Source organism: Medicago truncatula, chromosome 2 (assembly GCF_003473485.1).
Source record: "Medicago truncatula cultivar Jemalong A17 chromosome 2, MtrunA17r5.0-ANR, whole genome shotgun sequence".
Lineage (NCBI taxonomy): Eukaryota > Viridiplantae > Streptophyta > Magnoliopsida > Fabales > Fabaceae > Medicago > Medicago truncatula.
In genome coordinates, this window is record NC_053043.1 from 45,436,304 (window position 1) to 45,458,346 (window position 22,043).

A 22,043-nucleotide genomic window follows, 5' to 3' on the forward strand; every position below is an offset into this window, starting at 1 on the left:
TAAAGATACTTATGTCGTCTTATCTAAATATGCTCTAGATTGTTTTTATTTTTCTTAATGATCTTGCGTTTTTTTCTTGAGTAATATATTGTTAATGATCAATTTTGTTTTCAAAAACATAATTAATTATATTTTTATTAATGAAAGTTCAAATAATTTGGTACAATGATGTATCTGGAGTAATATTTATTATTGAAACAAAAATACATGTACAAACTATCAAAATAATTCCATCCCCAAAAATATTCTGGTAAGAACAATACATAAAAATATTTCCTCTTAAAAAATAATAAAACAATTTAAATATATAAGAATTATAAAGAAAATGCTAACATGTCATTTGTTAATTTAATCTCAAAAGTCGTGCAGTCAATTTGTTAAAAAGAACAAAAACAAGACCCAAAATATAATTCAATACAGTTTCAAATTTTTATTAGTCAAAAATATAAAAAAAAATGTAAATTTATCATTTCATTATTGAAAAACTCTTCATAAACACACACAAATGATAAATATTTAGGGCCATTTATATTTAACTTGAAAAATTTAAAACAAAAATAATTAGATCACATCAATCAATATCATTTAGTTTTATTCTCTTTTAATTTTTGTATTTGATGTAAATGCGTTTAAATATTTATCATTTATGGTTATGTCTGTAAAAGAGTTCATGGAACCAAATTGTCTAGAAGTGTAGGAAGCACCTAGTGGCATTAGTGCCCATTTGTTGGTATGCCAATGCCATGAGGTTGACCTTCGGTAGGTATTTTTTGTTTCTTATAATAGGAAGCTACTTTACTTTTTTGGTGGAAGTGGAATAAAAGGAAGTTAATTTACTTCATTCAAAATAAAATAAAAAATAATAATAATAATGATGATAATTCACGACACAAGTCAACTATGAGCAACCCTGTTTTTTATCTCCTAAAAAACCTTACACAAAATTAGGTTATAAAATATTTTGTTATTAATTAACTCATTGCCAACTTATAGGTTGATCCACTTGATAGGAAATCAATTCAAATACCACTAGGATTTGAGTTTAAATCACATTGTCGATGTGAAGATCTTGTTGGTGGAAAATATATAAGTATATATAAAAAATAACTGATATGTTACATTTCTTTTTCTGAAAGGAACTGATATGTTACATATCCACTTCTCTTTGTTAAATAGAGTCTTCAATTTCTTTGTAGCTCAAGGAATTGGTCACTAGAACATTTCGAGTCACCCAATAACAAAATAGAACCAACATTTTGACAGAGAGAAAATGGGAGAACAAAAAACTTTCTTACAATTATACAAAAATAACGAAGTTAATTTCTGTATTAGCAACCACTATCCTTTCTTTTACAACAACCATCATCTTTATTTTAATTCCTTTATGTTATTTTGTTTGAAAAAATTGAGGACCGAGTCTGAAAGACCTTCAGCATATCCTGAATCAAGAGTCTGAACCCTCTTGCATCAGATTTCACTCATCAGCTTGAATCCTCTACAGTTGATGGAAAACACAACAGCCTCTAGAACCGTTGGATCTCAGGAGAGAAACTCTCTAGATTTAACAATTCTAGAGGCCGCTACACTGTGCTACTGTCTGATGAGGATCTAATTTGAACCATAAAAGGGAACAGATAAACAAAGTACATAAACACTGAATCTGGTTCATTGAGCATAACATAATTCATGTTATCAACAAAGCTATGACCCCTTGATCAAGCACCAAGTGACTATTGAGATGCGCCAACTATGATAAATGAAACCAAAGCATAAAACTAAAATAAAGTGACACAAGAGAGAGGAAAAGTTCTCCCACGCTACTAGCCCGCAACTAAGATAACCACCAACCAATTAACAAACAGATATGTTGATTCTAAATATTTTGTTGGCTATGGACATAATTAAATCTCCAAACTGAACACCAGATGAACAAGGTGTCCACAATCATTCATAATAGATGGGTAGTAGTTAACCAGCTGCTTGAAAATCACCAAAATCATCATCTACTACATCCTGCATGCTTTGATTTTCAGGAGATTTTTCGTGTTCTGTTTCTTCTTTAACTATTTTAGAGGTCTCAACTTCGGCGCTTTTCTCAAGGCTTAATTTTGTAGGTGAGTCTGTTGGAGACTTCTGCGGGGTAACAGGTGAACCTGGTGATGGGGGAGGTGGTGGTAACTTAATACATGGTATAGATTCTTTTTTCTCACTCTTTTCTTCCGAGGAGTTGTTTGCACCCTGCTCAAAAAACTTGGACTTCACATTGCCGCCGCTTCTCTGCATATAATAAATAGGATAGTTTAGAGATCGTGATGCAGGGAAAAAGAAAAGAAAAAGTCTCATGCACAACAGTAAATGCAGATTTGCATACATTGTTCTTGATTTGCAGCACAAGAGTCTCCCCTTCTTTCAAACTGTAATCAACTGAGGAGCTTTGCTGGTAATGTTGTTCCATCTCTTCTGCAGTTTTCTTTTTGTCCAGGTATCTTCAAAACAATTTAGGAAAAACATGATTTCAAAAAATATAAAAAGAAACAGTATAATGAGATAGATAGTAAAAAATTTGTAAATCCAAAATATGCTAGATGGAAGGGTACTTCATATGATCGTGCAAGGCAGCTTGGAAGTCATAAGCCTCTGTTCTTTCTCGGAATCCTATGCCAATAAAAGCGTGTCGAAGGCGACCATCTGCATCATTATCCAGTAACAAAGACCAAACTTCGTAATTAATAAGAAATAAGAGTGCAGAAAAATGACAAATATTACTATATAATATGGGAGCAAAATTCAACAGTCTTTCAAACTTAAAATGTCCAAACTTCCTCATGCTAAAAATAGGTAACGTTGATGCAGCATGATAGCAAAACTAAAGCCACTCGGCATTCAAGCAACAAAGAATCAATTTACCATGTATCAATGTAGATTACCCTAATATGATATTTGGTTCCATAAAGTGCAAACTCAGTGGTAATAGATTGACATTGTAACCTCAAGGGACGGTATGATCATATTCCATCAGTGTTAATTACTATTCTGACACAATTTGCTCAAAAACATAAAGATCATGATGTTAGTAATTTCTATGATTGTTAAAGATCACAATTTGTCTCAAATCTCAAACAAAGAATGACTTTGATATTAGATATGTCCTGAAATTTTTGTTCATGTTTATTCACACAATCAGAATGACTAAAACACAGGATTTCCTATATCGATCTCAAACAGATAATCATTTTGATAATGTTTCCTTCTAGTATTTTTGTTCTCATCTAGTGTTAGTTTCGAAAATTCAAGGATTACTAAAATATCGAAATATCACATATCTGCTACGGCTGAAATTCAAGGATTACTAAAATAATGAAATATCACATAAATCAGATATATGATTGAAAGTGGGATTCTAAAGCTTTTACAAACAAGCCAAATTATTGATGATGACGTAATAAACACTCAACAACTAAAATCTATATGCTTCAAGTTAATTTAAGAAAAATGCTCACAGCATTGTGGGAGATTTTTGGAACTAAACCAAACAGGTTGTAGTTGTTTTACCACACACATCCCTTAACCTACTAATTTATACATGAGTATTGAGAAATGATATGATCAAGGGAAAAAGAGAACTAGTATGAATAATGTAGATAAAACATCTCACCTATGTTTTCTTCTATGCGAAGAACAAAATATCTGCAGAATACAAGTAAAATTATTTAAGCATCCTAAAGTACAAAAAGGAATAATAACAACTACTACGGGATGTGGCTCTCCATTTCTTAAAAATGCTAGTAGTAAAATCTATCAACAGTTATGGAAAATAACCTGCTGCTGTCAATAACAGCTTCCACGGGATGTGGCTCTCCATTTCTTAAAAATGCTCGAGCGTATAATTCACCTAGTTAAATATATTTCATTTAGGTAATAAAATTTATAAAAAAAAAAAAAAAAAAAACTTAACTGTATAATCTAATTAAGGCAGATTCCTTATGATTATTACCTGTGTTCTTATCTTCTAGTTTTATGATACATTCTTCTCCCTTACTAACAACTTTCAATATCCCTTCCCATGCCCATTTGTTGACATCCCACTCATCAGCCCTGAAATGAATTTCTCACATATAAATGCTGAGCAATTACACACATAGCAGAAACAGCAAGGAATATAAACAAGTCCATAAACCGGAAGAAGTTGAAAATCAATCCCATTACAAAGAACACGGTTCCACAGAGCTTGAGAAGGACGCAAAATAATCAAAAGTATAGAAAATTCATTAAAAGTAAAGAGGACACAGACTGTCAGTGTAAACTAGTTTTACACTGAAACCCAATTAGAATTGAGCACTTGGTAGTTATTTCAAAGAAGTGGTTATAAAATAGACATGCATGGCAATATGGTGGTTTCCTATTGGACGATGGTGTAAAACTATTTTACACCGTCAACTGCATATTCATTAAATTCATGCATTGGACAGAACACACTTCCATCATGAAATATTGAACATTAATAACATCATCACCATGCTTAAGATGAACAAACAAGATCATATGCTATAATTTGCAGTTGATCACAAACCTGTAAGAAGCTGCACTCATTCTTGGAGGTATCTGCATAGAACAGTAGAATCCAATTAGCTTGACACCAGAAAAAATATCAAATTCAAATCCCATCTCATCACTAACATTAAATTCAAATTTTTAATTTTTCAGTGCCACAATAATTTTTGGGCAAGATTTAGTATTGATTCTAGGCACTACCATTGTCAATTGAATTAATCAAAATCAAAATTTGAATTTCCATTTTTCTATCACATACTATTGTCAAGATCAAATTTTGAAACAAACCCATCAACAAAAATTCTCAAGACTTACTATGTAGACGTAACACTCGGGAACTTGAAAAAGAACAAGTTCTATGGGTTCAGTATCTTCAATTTCGTTCCCAATTTTCTGAATGTCCGGTTTGTTCTCCTCCTTCTCCATGATCCGGAAATGAAACAGAGAAAGATTGCGAATTTGAAGAAAGGGGATTGGGATGAACAAGAAAAGCGATCTGGGTCTTCTGAAGATACGAATTTGGGGAAGAAATTTGACAGTGAGGAATCGAATTTCGGAGATTAGGGTTTGGTAGATTTTGGTTGAAGAGAGAAGGAAGCTGCACTGAAGCGATTCTGGATCAAAACAATAACCACCGTCTGATTTGAACACCTTTGGGATCTGACGGTCTGAAATTGAAGGATTGGTTCATAGATTGTGGGACAGTGGAGTGATTGCTTTGGTTTCAAGTTAGTCAAATGGGTTAAGATCTCTCCATTTGTTTAAAATAAATGGATAAGTCATTTGATGAGAGATAGATACAAAAAAAAGAAGTTTGTCTCATAATATTAGTCGTTTAACGTTTTGTGCACGATTTCTAAGAAAATGATCAATTGTGTATTGATTTCAATGATAAAATTAATAGCATTTACTAAAACACTCTTATTAATTGTAGTTATGGAGTAGTTAAATTGGATGAAATTCAATAAATAACGATACAATAGTGGAAAAAATAATAAATGCTACATTGGTATCGTAAAACAACAATTATTTTGAGAAAAAGAAAAAAATGCTAAAGAGAGACAATAATTGTGAGACGGAGGGAGAAGTAGGTCCCACCACCATTAATTATTTTCAAACTTCTTTGTGTCTTTATCTCTCCAAATGGATGAAATAGAGACACTAATAAATGGAGAAGATTTAAAAAAAATAAAAAAATTATAATCTATAATCGGCTTAAATAAGAGGGAATATGCTCTATAAAATTTGCAGTTTCGTATTTTTTTTTTATGAACAAAATAGTTTAGATGATTGGGATTTCGAAAGTTTACATGGTCACAATTAAAACGGATTTTAATATTCAACAAATATCGATCAGATGACTTCAAAAACAAAAGGAAAAAACACCGATCAAATGTAGTTACAAATCAGTATCACTCACTAAAGCAGTTATCATATTTATATTAGGAGTTGATCCCATGATCTTGCAAGTAAATGAACTTCATACAGATTAAGTCAATAATGATTGTCATTTGTAGTTTGGTAAAATAAAATGATACAAGTAAATTTGTGTTTGGTAAAAAAATAATTGTGCAGGTATAAAAAAAATAATTGTGCATTTCCTAAAAGTTGGTAAAAAAAAATGTTTTATTTTTTTACAATATGCTCTCTATTATTAAGCAATATTATATGTGAAAATATTTACATTATACTTTCACTAAAATATGTTTTTCTAAACACACTAAAAGATTTTAATGGAATGGATTATATTTATTTAAGATTAAAATAAAAGTGATTATGAAATAAAATTATTTTAAAAAAATTATATGAAGTAAAAGTAAGTTTTTATTTTTTTATATAATAACTTCTTATTTTAATTGGGAAAAATACCTTTTTTATTAGGTTTTGATTGATATAAAAAGATTAAACAAACTTAAGTCAATTTTCAATAAAAAAAATCAATTTTCTATAAACATTTTCCCAATAAACATTTTAGTGTGCAATAACCTATTGTATCAAATAATTTGTAACAAATGTCATCCATGTAATCCATTTTTTATCTCCCATTTTATTACATTTATCTATCTGTTTTTTTGATTCTATTACATCACATTCCTCTCTTATAGCTCTACTACATACCTCTATAAAACATATACCTTCTTAAAGCTTGTTAGATGGTTAGGATAATAGATACATGATATAATAAACTATTATATATGTTTTAACCAAGTGTTTGATAGTTCAATAGAGTATTTATCTGTCATATTTTACTTCTCTGGTTCAAATCTGCAAAAAGAAAAAAAAATTATATACAGTTCCAATGTGGTTATAAAATAAGAAAATATGTCAATTTAAACTTCAGAATTATATTTGTCACATGTTCAAAAGAATACATTGGGCTATCAATACTCAAGAGAAGAGAAGTTCTGTCAGCAGAAATTTCTCTTCAAAGTTCAAACAAAGTACAACATCATAGAATGAGTTCATTCATATTGTGTGTTTGGTCAAAAAGATTGAAGCATTCTTTAGATCAGTAGTTATCAACCTAGCTATCTACTACAAAAGTTCCCAACAAATGTACAACCCAAGATTCACATTACATGTGAATATATAAAAATAAAAGTTTTTATAAGAAATCACCTAAAGATGAAGAACTAAATATAGAAATCCTCCTTCTCTTTCTAGTTTCTAAGATATCTTGTGAAACAGAAAATCTATCAAGTACAGATCTAAGAGCTTGATGAACCGATCCGGCAAGAAACTGTCGATACTCAGCATCTTCAAAATTTTGTTCTTTGCAGCTAATTATGACAAAGACATTTTTCATTCTACCTCCCAAAGTTGCAATCTCTGCCCTTATTATCATAAGATGAAGTGCATCAAGTGCTTTTCTTATATCAGACAATAAACCGGGTTTATATTCACAACATAATGATGCTCTAATTGAATAAGGCAAACCATTTAATCCACCTTCTTGTGATTCAACTCTTATCTCATCACTGTCTTTTGGAATAACTAACCCTTCACTTGCTTGTGCTGCATTTGTTTTCAGCTCTTTCAAATGTGTAATAACTTCAGCTAGTAAGGATGCTTTGTCCAACTAATTTCAAAAAGTACACAAAAATGTTAGATTCTAACATATATATCATGTTTATTTGTTTGTGTAGACATACATGAATTTCATGATTCCAAGTTTAAGCATAACTAAGTTGGACAGTTAATATTAACATCTTTTTCTAATACCATCAAACTCATTGAGAGCTCTTGCTACTCCAAAATTAAATTATTCTATTCCCTTCTTTTAGGAAAGAAAATGAGCTTGGTCCATTGAAAACCAAAAGCTACATTATACAAAAAAGAAGAATCAAGACTTCAAAAGTGAGAAAAATGGCTTTACTGACATATATGGATTCCAAAATTTGGCCATTCACTATCTGATTTCAACTCCAATTGTTTCAGCATCCAACAAACACTTGCTACATTTTGAAATGCATGCATAGCTTAAACTTCAATATAAATGCACATTTATATATAGTCAAAGCTATTCATTCATTCATTCAAATGACCATAAAAGAGGGTCATCCTTTGTTCACCAAAAAAAGAAGAAAAAAATGGTCACTCTTATATTCCCTATTAAAGTGTGTGAGTCTTCACATGCACGACACTAACACTTTTGTTAATATACAATTACTTCTGTTTTTTTCAAATTATAATTGATCTCTAACCTCATAGGTCAATAATATTAAGTTATTCAACACAAATTATATGTAAATTTTACAATAATTAAACATAAAAAATAATTCTTTCCCCTCAAATATTTGAAGTTAACTTTTTCTCAACATGAGCAAAACCAGTACTAATTAATTAACTAGTAATTCAAAATAAACAACAAAAAAGAAGTAAAAATAAATAAATGAATAAAATTGAACTAACCTTATTAGCCCCTGGAATAACACTACGAAGTGTATCAAGATGTGAATTAATTCTTGCTCTTCTCCTTCTTTCTGCTTCACTATGATTCTTCAAAGCTTCAATACTTCTCTCAGGTGATACACCCTTTCTTTCCAATTTCACAGCTGCCTCCACAAGCTCTCCTTTTTCTCTATCTAAAACCAGTGAAGAAGATGAACCATATCCATTTCCATTTACACCTTGAAAACAACCATCATTAATTCTACTTGAAGCAAAATCATCCATTTCCATTGAAAAACAACACAGTTCCCTCAGAATATGGTTTTGGAGACAAGACACAAAGAAAGACAACGTTGTAAGAAAGAAGGTTGTTTTGTTTGTGTGTTTGGAACAAATTAAATAAAATTGAATGATGAAAAGAAAAAGGGTGGTTGTTAATTTGTCATGCTGGGGTTGGAGTGTATTTGGAAAGTGAAGTGTGTGTCAGATATGATGATGATAGTGAGTTTGGTGAGATCCAGAGGCAGAGAGAGTAGTGCTTTTGCTGTTGATGATGATGTTGCTGCTTCTTCTGGTAAAGATTGCCTCTTAGAGTGGGGGACTACATCCACACACTTTCTTATATAGCAGACCTTCTTGTTTCCTTCCTTTTCACATTTATATTAAGCCAAGTACATTTACATTTATATTACATCGGTTTGAGTGGAACTTGACGAGGACTTCTTAGATAAGGTCTTGGATTTGAGTTTCCTAAGTGAAAAAAGTTTAAATTTATTAAGAAAGTGATTGTATTAAGAGATGCTCGTAGTTCTCTGATGGAGATTAATCATTAGTTAAATCTAATGATATTTTACGCCGATAACATGGTGACCAAAAATAAAATAAAACAAGTTCTATGATATTGTTGTTCAAGGTACACCAATATTTGAAAATTGCTTCAATATTAATAATGCCCAAAGTTGATCTCTATATATTGGGGAGTTCGGAGAGCACCTAGAACGGTAGTAGATTAAACGTTTAGGATCTTTAAAGTTTTGTTTGTGAGTTTAAATGAGAAAGAAGGGGAGAGTTTTTGAAAGAAGGAAGGAACAAGTGGAAGAGATAGATGACTTTGAGAAACGAGAGTTTAGGGAGATCATTTTTTTTCATAACATAAAATCTCCCTCATTTGAAAAAATAAAAAATGCGTTAATTTACCATTCTCTAAAATAACACTAAATAAATGTGAAAAATTTCTCCATTTATCTCTATATTTCTCACCCCCAAAAGTCATCCACTTTCTTTCAATCACGCAACACAATTCACTCTCACTTGATTTCCAACAATTTCCCACTCAAGTGTGAGTTAACCGCATCACTAGCTTGATCTACGCTAGGATCGTTGTTCTCCCACTAGCCTAACCATGGCTCTGGTACCACTTGTTGGGGAGTCTAAGAAATGTCGGAAGCAGCAATAAGCTAAACGTCGAGGATCACTAAGAGACCTTGACACCACATCTCCACCTAAATGTGAAGTGGCAATGGGCTAAACGTTAAGTATCATTAAGAGACTTTGACACCACATCTACACGCAAATGTGACTCACCCACATCACTAACTTGATCCACACTAGGATACCTTTCCTGCTTCCCCACCGAGCCTAACCATGGCTTTGATACCACTTGTTGGGGGAGTTTTGAGAAAGGCAATAGACTAAACGTCCAAGACCACTAAAAGACCTTGGCACCACATCTCCACCTAAAATTTTAAGGCATTAGAAATATGGATCTCCTCTTTTTTATATCCAACATTTCCTCGATTTTTAGTAGATGTAGGACTTAATCACTCACACTTGATTTTTAACACTAACCATATAAGTTTATGATCCTCTTTGATCATATGATTGGGAAGGTGATATGGTTTGTGTCAGTTTGACAAAACAAAAAGAATAAATATAAGTTAAATTTTAATTAAATATATGTTTTTTCCTATAAAAAAAAAACTAAATATATGTTTTCTTTTGTTGCCAATCATGTCATTGCCTCTCAAACATTACAACAAAGACGATCATAAACTTTTAGAATTAAGAGAAGTTTTGTACACATTATAACTCAAGTATTTGTCTGTTAAAAATTCAAAATGAATCTAAATTCTGTTTTTTTTTTTTTTTTTTTTTTTGTCAAGTAGTCTAGTGGCTAGAATTCACCTTTTTCAAAGTGAATAAGTGGGATGTCTGGAGTTCGAACCCCAGCCCCTGTATATAATAATGCATGTCCCTGCCAACTGAGTTATGCTCACGGGAACAATTCTGTTTTAATATAATCTTTCTTTTTCATACTCAACCTCAAAGCTTTTCTCTCTTTATTATGTATAGTACCAACCTTTGATTGATCAAAGAGTTTTTAAAACAAAATCAAACTTTGTTTGTTTGTCAATACAAAATTTATTCTTTTTAGTCAAACTTTGATTAATATTTTCATCAGTTTTAATTCTTTTTTATACATTATTTTGTTGCTGAAAGTTTTAATACACGTTTTATATCTATGACTTTTTGCAAATGAAATGTTCCAAGGAGAGATTTATTTTCCCATTATTCTAAGTAGAGATTTCATTGTCGTATAATAATTATAATGTCAATAAACTGTTTGTTTGTTCGTAGCTGGCCAATATATATGATTAATATTAGCCAACTGTTTTTATATCAGATTATTATGTTGGATTAGATTGGTTGATAAAAAAATGATGTATACATATTTTGTAAACATTATAGTTTAGACAATTTTCATACTCTTTCCCGCTATTCCTTCCTTAAAAAAAAAAAAAAAAATCATTATTCTTGTTGTATGATTTAAATATAAACATTCAAGATTAAGCTAAAGAGATTTGAACCATTTCATATAAGTATTTTTTTTTCCTTTAAAAAAAATCACTTATATGAAATGGGTCAAATCTCTTTAGCTTAATCGAAGATTTTGGTTTCGAATACAATTCTTAGAATGCAACAACGTTAAAAAATTTGATGGAGCTTTTTCGCACATTATAGTCCTAATCGGATGAGTGGATTAATCCTTACATTCTAGGCAAAGATACATACTTGTAAAATTTGAATAGAATGCTGGTTAAAAATTATTTCTATGATATATTTATGTGTGAATGGTAATCATTAAAATACTAAATAGTGCAAAATACTAATGCCATCCTTATATGAAATTGTTTCAAATACACAAAGATATAGGGTAAATAGTTAAAGGAAATGCTCAAAATAATAGTCACAAAATTTAGTAGTAGGTCGTCCATCAATTAGTCCTACTCAATTTAGTGGTCCATGTTTAGTTTAGATTTGATTTACTTTGTTCCAAAACTTTACCCTTAAGTAAACTAACACGTGGTGGAACTACATCAAACAGAAACTCAAATCATTCTTCAATACAAATATCTTGAGTGCACAGAGTGCTGAAGATTTACTGTTTAATAATTTTGTCGTAATTAATATCACCAAATCAACCTTTTTTGAACTGGACAATATTTGGCCATACACAATTATACATATAGAAAAGAACCCTCACGAGTGGCGATTCATTTATGATGCTGAATAATGACAAATTCATTTTTTGGCACATTTTGAGAGAATATTATGCATGAGTCCAAAGTCTTTCACGGAAATAATTAAGTTAACTGTTTACCATTAATAACTCAATGTTTTTAGGTTTGCATTAGCATTTAGAGTAAGTATGATTCTTGCTATTTATGTGTTTTGATTGACGACGAGTTTTCGTAGAATCACAATGACACTGTAATTTTGTTGTAGTGTTTTATCATAATCTTTACATTTGAATATGCTTCCATCAATCTTGTCGTTGTTCAAACATATATGGTGCTTGTTTGATACTTACATTAAGTGTATCATGATTTAATCTGATTCAATGTGATAAACGTGTACGAAAATTATATTAAATGTATGTCTAAATTAAGAGTGAAATTGACAAAATCACAATAATCTTTTGTAATTATTGACAAAATCACTTCACTGTGTCGATGGGACTTTGTAAAATTCAAGCATATCCAACCTAAGGCTATTTTTTTATGACTAACTTGGTTTTCTTTCTTACCACAATTTACGTTGCGTCTTTTCCGCATCTCTAACTCATACTAGACTTGTATTTTTTATTTTTTTTTGGATTCATATATAGTGAGTTGTGGGGAAACGTGTTTAAGTTTTTCATATCAATTTTAATGACTAATATATTATTTAAGTTAGGCAAAAGCCAATTTTGAGTGGCAGCCTTTAGGCTAAAGAGTCACCTAATCACTTTTTTAATAAATTAATTACCCCTATGCCCAATCATTTTCCTTTGACAATAGAATAGTAATCCATTATCCACGTCAATGATGGTGACACAAAACAAAACGCAGTTTTATTTGAATAAAAGCCACTTAGATTCACACAACACAACTTTTATTTTTTACAATAATAATAGCACGAAGGTATCCTTTTTCTTGCTTATCTTGATCCTTCTTCTAGTGGTGGTCCTCACAACTTTCCACCAAGACAAAAAAGAATTTCAAGGTTGATAACTTGCTTCATTGTCCACGTTTTTGAAAAATTTCGTTTCATACAATTTTGCCGGTCAATTAAATTACATTATCATATTAATTATAAAATATATTTTGTTATGTGTAAAGTTTAACAAGTCCTTTTTAAATTAAAACAAAAAAACAAAAAGAAATGTATTCCCAAAAGAAGACAAGTATTTTTTTATTATTCTGTTGATAACACTAGAACTTAATTTAGCCTATATAATTGTTTGAATGTGCGATTTTTTTTTATAAAAAAGATAAATATTATATATTCATGTCGATGTACAAATGGGTTTGGATTTCCCTAGAATCTAATTTGATCCAAGAAAACTGCTCTTTAGGCACCCTATTTTGGTGTCAACACCTCAAACTGACTATTTTACATTTGACGGCAATTGATTGTCATTCCAAACTTATCATATATCAGACATGGTTCATTTGTACTGCACTATTCACTCACCTCTTCCATCCAAAACCAAAAAAGTTCGATTTTTGTTTTTTGCAAAAAAATGTGTATCAAATCATCAAAGAAAGATTACTATAAGGTATCTACATCAATTGACGTTAAGAAATAGATATTGCATATTTGAACTTGTTTACATTGTTATATATTTTCCTGTCATTTTTTTTTTTGTTTCTAACATGACGACATAACCGTAATTAAAAACCAGTCGCACAAACAATAATTAACACACCCTGAGAGATAACATTAGAATCCTCGAAACAAACTCGCATAAGGAACATTTTGAAAGTCGATGGTTACATTTGTATCTTTATAGTTTGGTAAAAGAACATAAATGGATATAAAGGTAACTATTGACTTTCCTAAAAGTTTACCCCTTCGCCCTTATACTGTATCATTTACATTAAGAAAAGAAATATTGAATCATATAAGGGTGACACAAATTATACCTTGTGTTCAATATAAATGTAATTATACACATGATCATTATCACATATATGTTTCGTCGGATCATATGACATTATCGTCACTTAGGTGGCATCGATGTGAAGAAAAATAAAAAAAATTAAATTTCGTTGTGTTTATATATTTTACTCCCTCCAATCTCTATTATAAGAGAAAGTTCGTGTCTTAGATCAATTCAATAAATGGTATATCTAGCTCCTAATATATAGTACATCATTTATTGAATGAACCTAAGAAGTAATTTTTTTCTTATAGTAGAGACCAAAGTAGTGTGATTCACGGGTTCCCTTCAAGATTGTGTTCTCTTGCAACAATGTTTTTTTTTAATCGGCAAATATTATTAAACGCCATCATCGTAAGACGCAATGTATGGACGAAACAAGATACAAATGGTGCCGCATATAGACGGTACACCATAACCACCTGAAAACACCCCTGAAGATAAACCCACCAAAACACATCACCCACCTAAAACAGACTCAAAAAAAAAAAAACAAGCACTGTAAACAAGTATCCACCATCGCCCATCGTCACTACTCACCCACAAAGAACACCCTCAAAATAAAACTCCCAGACCTCAACACCCAAGCTGAGTCACAATTCGAAGAGCACCTAACCGAAGGATCATTCAGCTATCACAAACCTCGCGACCTCCGATCCACCGAAAGAGCACAACACAAAGCCCAAAAACCAACTTGAGTCAAAGAACTGACTCCCGATCTCGAATCAAAAGCGATCGGCCCACCAGACTATAGTACCAAATTAGCAGGGCACCCCTCGCCCCCGGTACACCAAAGAAAAACCAAATCAAGTCAAACAAATATTGCAGCTAGACCCCGACTCCCGATCTCGAAGCCAAATGAACTGGCCCACCGAAAACCAGCACACAATATGTAAGACGAAAGACATGGCATGCGAAGTTTGAACAATAAACAAATCAAAAGGAAAAGGCTCAACACAACGTGACACACACCCTCCAAACTTCGTAAACACCTAAACCACCCAAAAAGCACAAACAAGAGCTAGTAACGACGAACATGGACCCGTGTAACAGGGGTTGCTTCTAAAGAAAATCACCCACAACAACCACCTACATCCTCACCTAAGCAACGCCAACCACCACCACAACAACTGAATAACCTCCACCAGCACTACATCGCCACCATTGCATCACTACGCCGCCAAACATCCTCACCAAGAAACAGACAGCAACACAAATATAGATCTAGAGGAAGAGGAAATCCAACAACAAAACACGAGCAGCGACGTCGGTTTGAAGTGAAAACACAACCAAAATCATAGAAAGGCGGCCGCCGGTGACAAGGAGAGGCGTTCGTCGGCGGAGTAAAAGAGAACCAATGGTGGAGCGTAACGGCGGATCTGAACAACATTTCTCCTAGCCACCACCGAACACTACAATTGCACCAAAAGCATCTCACCCATGAACTCCTATTGCAAATCTAGCTCAAGAAACTAGTCACACCGCCTCTTAAAATTACCAACGACAATAATCACCTACACCACCTTTAACACAAAACAACACCATCCACCACCTTATGATAAAAAATAAAGAAGGAACTTGAGTAATTGAGAATAAACTACACCACCTCTTGAATGTTCATGCCATTTTTTTTCAAGACCCTTAAACATATAGTATTTTTCAAGACATTTTTTTTTATGAGTTAAAATTCACATAAATTCAACTAAATTTATATGAGAATCACGTAATTTACTGTAATCCATGTGAATTTTAACTCATAAAAAAGAATGTTTTATCAGAGTAGTGTGATATATAAATCTAATGGGGAGCTTCTGATTCAATGGATGTTCTTCACTAGCCATGCGGGTATTAGTGGTTCCCATCCACCATAGTTTTTTATTCATTTTTCTTATGCAAACTAAAAAATTATGGCTAAATATTTGAATGCTCATGCCAATTTTTTTTTTAATCCTCATGTTATATTTTGTTCAAACAAGGTTTTTTTCTTTCATTATTATTAATGTTAATATAAAATTAGTATATTCTTATATTGACCAAACATCTTTTTTTTTGGATGGTGGTCGGGGTTCGAACCCCAAACCTTACATGTTTCATGCATTGTCCATACCAACTGAGGTAAGATCACGAGGATACCATATCATTATTCGGAGACATTTTTGTCATCTTCTAAATATAATAATTTTTCATTTTCTTTATTACTCTTTTGTGTGTTATTTTCCTCATAAAAAATCAAATTGAGAGTAGCGTAGTGTCCAAATCCAAAAACAGAGTCAAAACAGAGAGTAGTTTCGTTTTCACCTAACCAAGCGCACGATAGCACACTCACTCACTCACTCATTTCCCAACAGCTACTTTCTTCTTCTTCCAACAATGGCGGCTACAACGTCATTTTTCCATCTATCTCCTCCACCTCCCAAATTCTTCAACCTAAAACCTTCGTCACCACCAACAACCTCACACTCCAATCTTCTTCTTCTTCTTCTTCCAAACTCTTCAAAACCCTAAGTCTTCACCGTCGAACTGGCATCATCACCTCATCCCTCGCCGCGCGTATGGTATCTGCGCCGCCGGCGACTAAGCTCCCCGCCTCACTCGATTTTGACACGTCGCTTTTTAAAAAGGAAAAAGTCAACCTCGCCGGACACGAAGAGGTTCTCTCTCTATTTTGAATCTTGTTTGCATTTTTTCAGTTTGTGAATGTTGAACTTGTTTTGATTATTGTTTGGATGATAAAAAAAATTGCAGTTTATAGTAAGAGGTGGCAGGGATTTGTTCCATTTGTTACCAGATGCTTTCAAAGGAATTAAGCAGATTGGTGTTATCGGTTGGGGATCACAGGTCAATCACTGTTCTTAACGCTTATGTTAAATCAATACTACAAGGCATAAGCACCTAGAAGACTGTTTGGAACTTCTTATGAAAACAACTTATTTCCATGAGGTTTAAAATGGCTTATGTAAACAGCTTATAACTTATACCAAAACAGTTTAACTTTATTTTTAATATTTTGTTATAGAAATAACTCATACATAAGCTACAAATTAAGCTGTTTATCCAAACAGGACCTGTTTTAATTTTTAGGGTTAATGGTGTTTTACCCCCTGTAATATAGGTCATTTTTGGTTTTCTCCCCTGTAAAAATTTTACAGGGGGTAAATCAAAAAAAATATTTTACAGGGGAAAACCAAAAATGACCTATATTACAGGGGGTAAAACACCATTAACCCTAATTTTTAAAATACTATGACTTATTGTTGGTATTTTTTTTTTTGATATGATTGTTAAGTTGGCATTGTAATTAACAGGGACCTGCTCAAGCTCAAAACCTAAGGGACTCTCTTGCTGAAGCAAACTCTGATATTGTGGTTAAGGTGTGCAGTGTTAATTTTGATTTTAGTTTTGTTGGTTGGTTTAGTGTCACTGTCTTATGTATGTAAAAGGATACCGGAAGTATCCGTGTCACGCGATTTTCAATCTCAATCATCTGATTCTGTTATTGTGTAATCTGAGCTGTCTGATGTTAAATTAACGGTTGAGATTGTCTACCGTTTGTCAATGTGTGTGCTTTTCCATAGCCGGAATCTGGAACCGTTGTTTTTAGTGTATGTGTATATATGATGTAATTTTGTTTATTAGTGGCACGATGCTAAAACACGTTTGTCATTGTTTACAAAAATGCAGGTTGGATTGAGGAAAGGTTCTAGTTCCTTTGCTGAAGCTCGAGATGCTGGGTTTTCTGAAGAAAATGGGACTTTAGGTGACATATGGGAAACTATCTCAGGCAGCGATCTTGCGTTGCTTTTGATTTCTGATTCTGCTCAGGTTAGTAAATCCCAGATTATCTGAACTTATTTTTGTTTTGTTCTTATATTGTTCTGTAAGTCTGTACTTATTTTCTGATTCACCTCTAGTTGTTTATGTGTTGCTAAAACCTTCAGCCATTGATTTGTGTAATACCAAACAATGCGATAATAATTATATGGTCTTTGCATTAATAACAACAATTCAATTTTGTGGTTATTGATATACCTATGTACATGGTAAAATCACAAGTTTTCCCAAATTTATTGTTTGGCGCATATGTTCGAAAGATTCTGGGTTAATTCCAGCAACAACAATAATATGTATCCAGATGTTATTTCCTTGTGGAATCAATGTAGCCACAACCGCTTCTACCAACACTATTGCCATCATCCGTCCACGACCATTTCCACAACCCATTGGTATCACTTGTAATACCTGCCACTTTGTTGTTTCTGCTGCTTCCCTTGTTACCACAAACAAGTGGTTGAAAATATGCTATATATAGCATTTTACCATTTTCAATTTTATCACACTAATTGCAAGTGCAACATTAAAGGTTTCAAATATGTCAATAAATTATTAAAACAATTCCATGTTTTTTATTTTTTGCAGTTTACATGATTCTAATCAAAGGATTTGAGTGTCATTTGAATTTTAAAAAGTTGTCAATTTGAAATATGTGTTGGTGTTGTGGTACACATTTGCAATAACCTTCAAAGATATGCCTTAGACAAATATGATTCAAATCAATTTTTTTCAATACAAGTGATAAAATATGTCATGTTGCCAATGGTTTTGCAGCTTTCTAGTAAATCTTGGTCTCACTTCAGTCTCCAATGTAGAAAGTTCTAACATTTTTATTTATCATGCAGGCAGATAACTATGAAAAGATATTATCCCACATGAAGCCAAACAGCATACTAGGGCTGTCCCATGGGTTTCTTCTTGGGCATTTACAGTTTTTAGGACTTGATTTTCCAAAGAACATTAGTGTAATTGCTGTGTGCCCAAAAGGTATGGGTCCATCTGTTAGGAGACTATATGTTCAAGGCAAAGAGATAAATGGGGCAGGAATTAATTCAAGTTTTGCAGTCCACCGAGTAATATATCATTTGCTCCCCCTCAGCCTCTCTCCATACTTAACTTCTTTTGAGGGCTGCCTGCCCCTATGTTGATTGACTAACTTATTTTGCTTGGTGTAACTAATTTTGCGTGCAGGATGTGGATGGAAGAGCTACTGATGTTGCTTTAGGGTGGTCTGTTGCTCTTGGTTCTCCGTTCACTTTTGCCACTACCTTGGAGCAAGAATACAAGTGATATCTTTGGGGAGAGAGGTAAGAACTTTCTGCAATGTTTTGTTTATTGCCATTGAAGACTTAATTTGTAATTACTGCTTTTGTGATTTATAGGCATATTACTTGGTGCTGTTCATGGAATTGTGGAATCCTTATTTCGGAGATATACTGAAAGTGGAATGGCCAAAGATTTAACTTATAAAAACATCGTTGAGAGTATAACAGGAGTTATATCTAGAACCATCTCTACTAAGGTTGTATTTTCATGCTTATCTAGCATAAATTATTTTCTTATGGACCCTCCCTTGCAACAAACCCTAAAACGTGTGATGCTTAAGTGATATACTTGAGCTCTGACATAATGTCTTGAACTTTTTATTTGGGTAGGGCATGTTAGCTGTATACAATGCTTTATCTGAAGATGGGAAAAAAGAATTTGAGAAAGCTTACAGTGCTTCTTTTTATCCCTGCATGGAAATTTTGTATGAGTGCTATGAGGATGTAGCCAGTGGCAGTGAGATTCGTAATGTTGTTCTGGCTGGGCGTCATTTTTATGTAAGCGCATGTTTATTTTCTGTGTATAGTAAATTATTAACTGGCTTTTGCAATGAACTTTAAATTGTACTTGTGTTTTCAGGAGAAAGAAGGTCTACCTGCATTTCCCATGGGTAAAATTGTCCAGACCCGCATGTGGAAGGTTGGCGAGCGTGTCCGGTCTACTAGACCAGCAGGAGATCAAGGCCCATTATATCCTTTTACCGCTGGTGTCTTTGTGGCACTGATGATGGCCCAGGTATCGATAGATGATTCTCTTGAAATTAGGGGCTTGACTTTACATTTCTTTTGTTCACTTCCAAATTTGGGATTGACTAAGCAGCCACTATTGATGAAGGATGAGATTTAACTTTTTTTGGTAGGGATATGAGTTGATCAAAAAATTGATTTTTTTGTGATTACAAAATTTCCAGATTGAGATCCTAAGAAGGAAAGGACATTCCTACTCTGAAATCATTAACGAGAGTCTTATTGAGGTTGTTGATTCTTTGAATCCGTTCATGCATGCCCATGGTGTTTCCTTCATGGTTGACAATTGTTCAACAACTACTAGGTTGGGTTCGAGGAAATGGGCTCCACGGTTTGATTACAACCTAACCCAGCAGACCTTTGTGGCAGTGGACAATGGTGCACCTATTAACCGGGACCTAATCAGCAACTTCATATCAGATCCAGTGCATGGTGCCATTGAAGTTTGTGCTGAATTGAGACCTACGGTAGACATTTTTGTTCCTGCTGATGCAGACTTTGTTCGCCCAGAGTTGCGCCAATCCAACAATTAGAACTTGAAACAGTTATGGCTTTTACTCGGTCAAATTATTTACAGTTTGCTCTGTAGAATAGTTGCTTAGTCCTTTTTTCTGGTTTCCATTTTACAATCGAGTGCTAGTGTGTAAGTTGTATTATCGTTTTGTAGCTGTAGTTTGTAACAGTGTTATGCGAACTGTGAGTGTTACTTGATGTCCTATTTGATACGAGTTAATAAAGCATGTCATGCAAATTTAAGGGACATGGATTCTCTAGCTTTAGGGAGGGAAAGTGACCTACCTTTTTATTTATCTCTCATCTTTTATTTTCTCTTTTATATTTTTCCTCCACATTTTTCAACATTCTATCTCCTTGTTTAGGCCTAAAGCCACCAAAAGATGGTCAATTGTAGAGAATCTAATTCCAAATTTATGGAGGTTGAAGGTCTATTTACAATCTTAAATTCGTAATTCTGACGGTTATTATGCAAAACCTTTAGTTGTATCTGATCCGATGCGTGTTGCCCATTTGGTTATGAATTTCTGAAGAAGACATTGATTTGATTTTTTAAAATAATATAAATTTTGGACTTTCCTATCAATTGTTTGACACATAAATACTGGAAAAAAACAAATCAACCAAAACAGTAGATATTTAAATTCAACAATGCACCTTATTTAACACTATCACATGAATTAAATCCAATAACACCAAATAAAGCTATTATTTGTATTTTTTTTTATATATACCAAACATCTATATAGGCTTTGTACCAAAAAAAAAATCTATATAGGCTTGGTAGATTCTCATGGCATTAAATAATTCATATAATTATGATTACTGGCAAACAGCAAAAGCTTCAACAGGGAAAGTCTTGGTGATACCACCATAACTCTTGAAATGAATTTTTCCAGTTGGTTCTTCATCAACAATAATCTCATTGATAGGAGGCCGTAACATGAGTTCTTTAACATTAACACCTTTAAGCATCTTAATATTCTTCTTTGAAATGTAACCTGTTATCTCAATATCATAGCTCACAACCTTGTTTATCATATTGAATTTATGTTCCACTTTCTTCTTCTGCAAAACCCAGAAGTAACCGGTTGCTTTCACATACCCGTATTCAATAATATCAGCAACAGGGAGAAGCCCTTCTGGAATTTCAAACTCTTTGAGTAAAGAAATTGCCATTTTTAGACATTCGTCGTGTCCTTTCTTCACAATGGCTCCTTCTTTCTCGGCCATGATAACGTTGTTGTTGACTGTTTCTTTGGGATTTGTTGGTTGGTTGCGGAGGTTTTATATTTGTGCATGTATATATTGCAAAGATTTGATTTGTGTTTTGTGGTTGATTTGATTTTATTCCTCCTCAATTTCTAAGAAAATGATTGTGTTTCTGGGTGAAAACAAACGAGCAGAAGGAAGGTTTCTTAATTTTAATTGAAAAACCAAAATTAGTGATTAAATTTCTAACAGAAAAGAGAGAAGAATATCTCGTTTCCTTGTGTTTAGGATGTCAATTTGTTTACTCAGAGAAGGGTCTAAAATTAGGTCTTTTAAAGTGGAGGTAATTATGGATTATGATTGAGTGACTTCGTGGAGGGAAAGTCACGGTGACTTTCTCTTTATCTTTTTCTATATTATTTTCACTTATCTTTAACTATCATTTCTCTCACAAAACACTCAAAAATACGTTAAAGTCAGCATAACTT

At 32.8% G+C, this 22,043-nt stretch overlaps 3 protein-coding genes and 1 pseudogene across 3 annotated transcripts; 1 reads left to right on the top strand and 3 right to left on the bottom strand.

The window, feature by feature from the left end:
* Positions 1–1,612: 1,612 nt before the first annotated feature.
* Positions 1,613–5,281, bottom strand: LOC25487774 (adaptin ear-binding coat-associated protein 2). Its single transcript, XM_013609778.3, has 8 exons — positions 4,867–5,281; positions 4,571–4,602; positions 3,995–4,095; positions 3,820–3,892; positions 3,656–3,687; positions 2,598–2,688; positions 2,372–2,486; positions 1,613–2,277 (listed from the first exon to the last, which is right to left on the bottom strand). The coding sequence occupies exons 1-8, from the start codon at positions 4,975–4,977 to the stop codon at positions 1,969–1,971; spliced, it is 864 nt and encodes a 287-aa protein (XP_013465232.1). The 5' UTR covers positions 4,978–5,281; the 3' UTR covers positions 1,613–1,968.
* Positions 5,282–6,874: 1,593 nt separating this feature from the next.
* On the bottom strand, positions 6,875–9,141 carry LOC25487775 (transcription factor bHLH30). The gene is made up of 2 exons (XM_013609779.3): positions 8,464–9,141; positions 6,875–7,630 (listed from the first exon to the last, which is right to left on the bottom strand). Exons 1-2 carry the CDS (start codon positions 8,731–8,733, stop codon positions 7,157–7,159), a joined length of 744 nt encoding a protein of 247 aa, XP_013465233.1. The 5' UTR covers positions 8,734–9,141; the 3' UTR covers positions 6,875–7,156.
* A 7,028-nt stretch (positions 9,142–16,169) lies between these two features.
* On the top strand, positions 16,170–20,590 carry LOC25487778 (ketol-acid reductoisomerase, chloroplastic-like; annotated as a pseudogene).
* A 575-nt stretch (positions 20,591–21,165) lies between these two features.
* LOC25487779 (uncharacterized) lies at positions 21,166–21,522 on the bottom strand. Its single transcript, XM_013609783.2, has one exon. It carries the CDS (start codon positions 21,520–21,522, stop codon positions 21,166–21,168), a length of 357 nt encoding a protein of 118 aa, XP_013465237.2.
* Between the last annotated feature and the right edge of the window lie 521 nt (positions 21,523–22,043).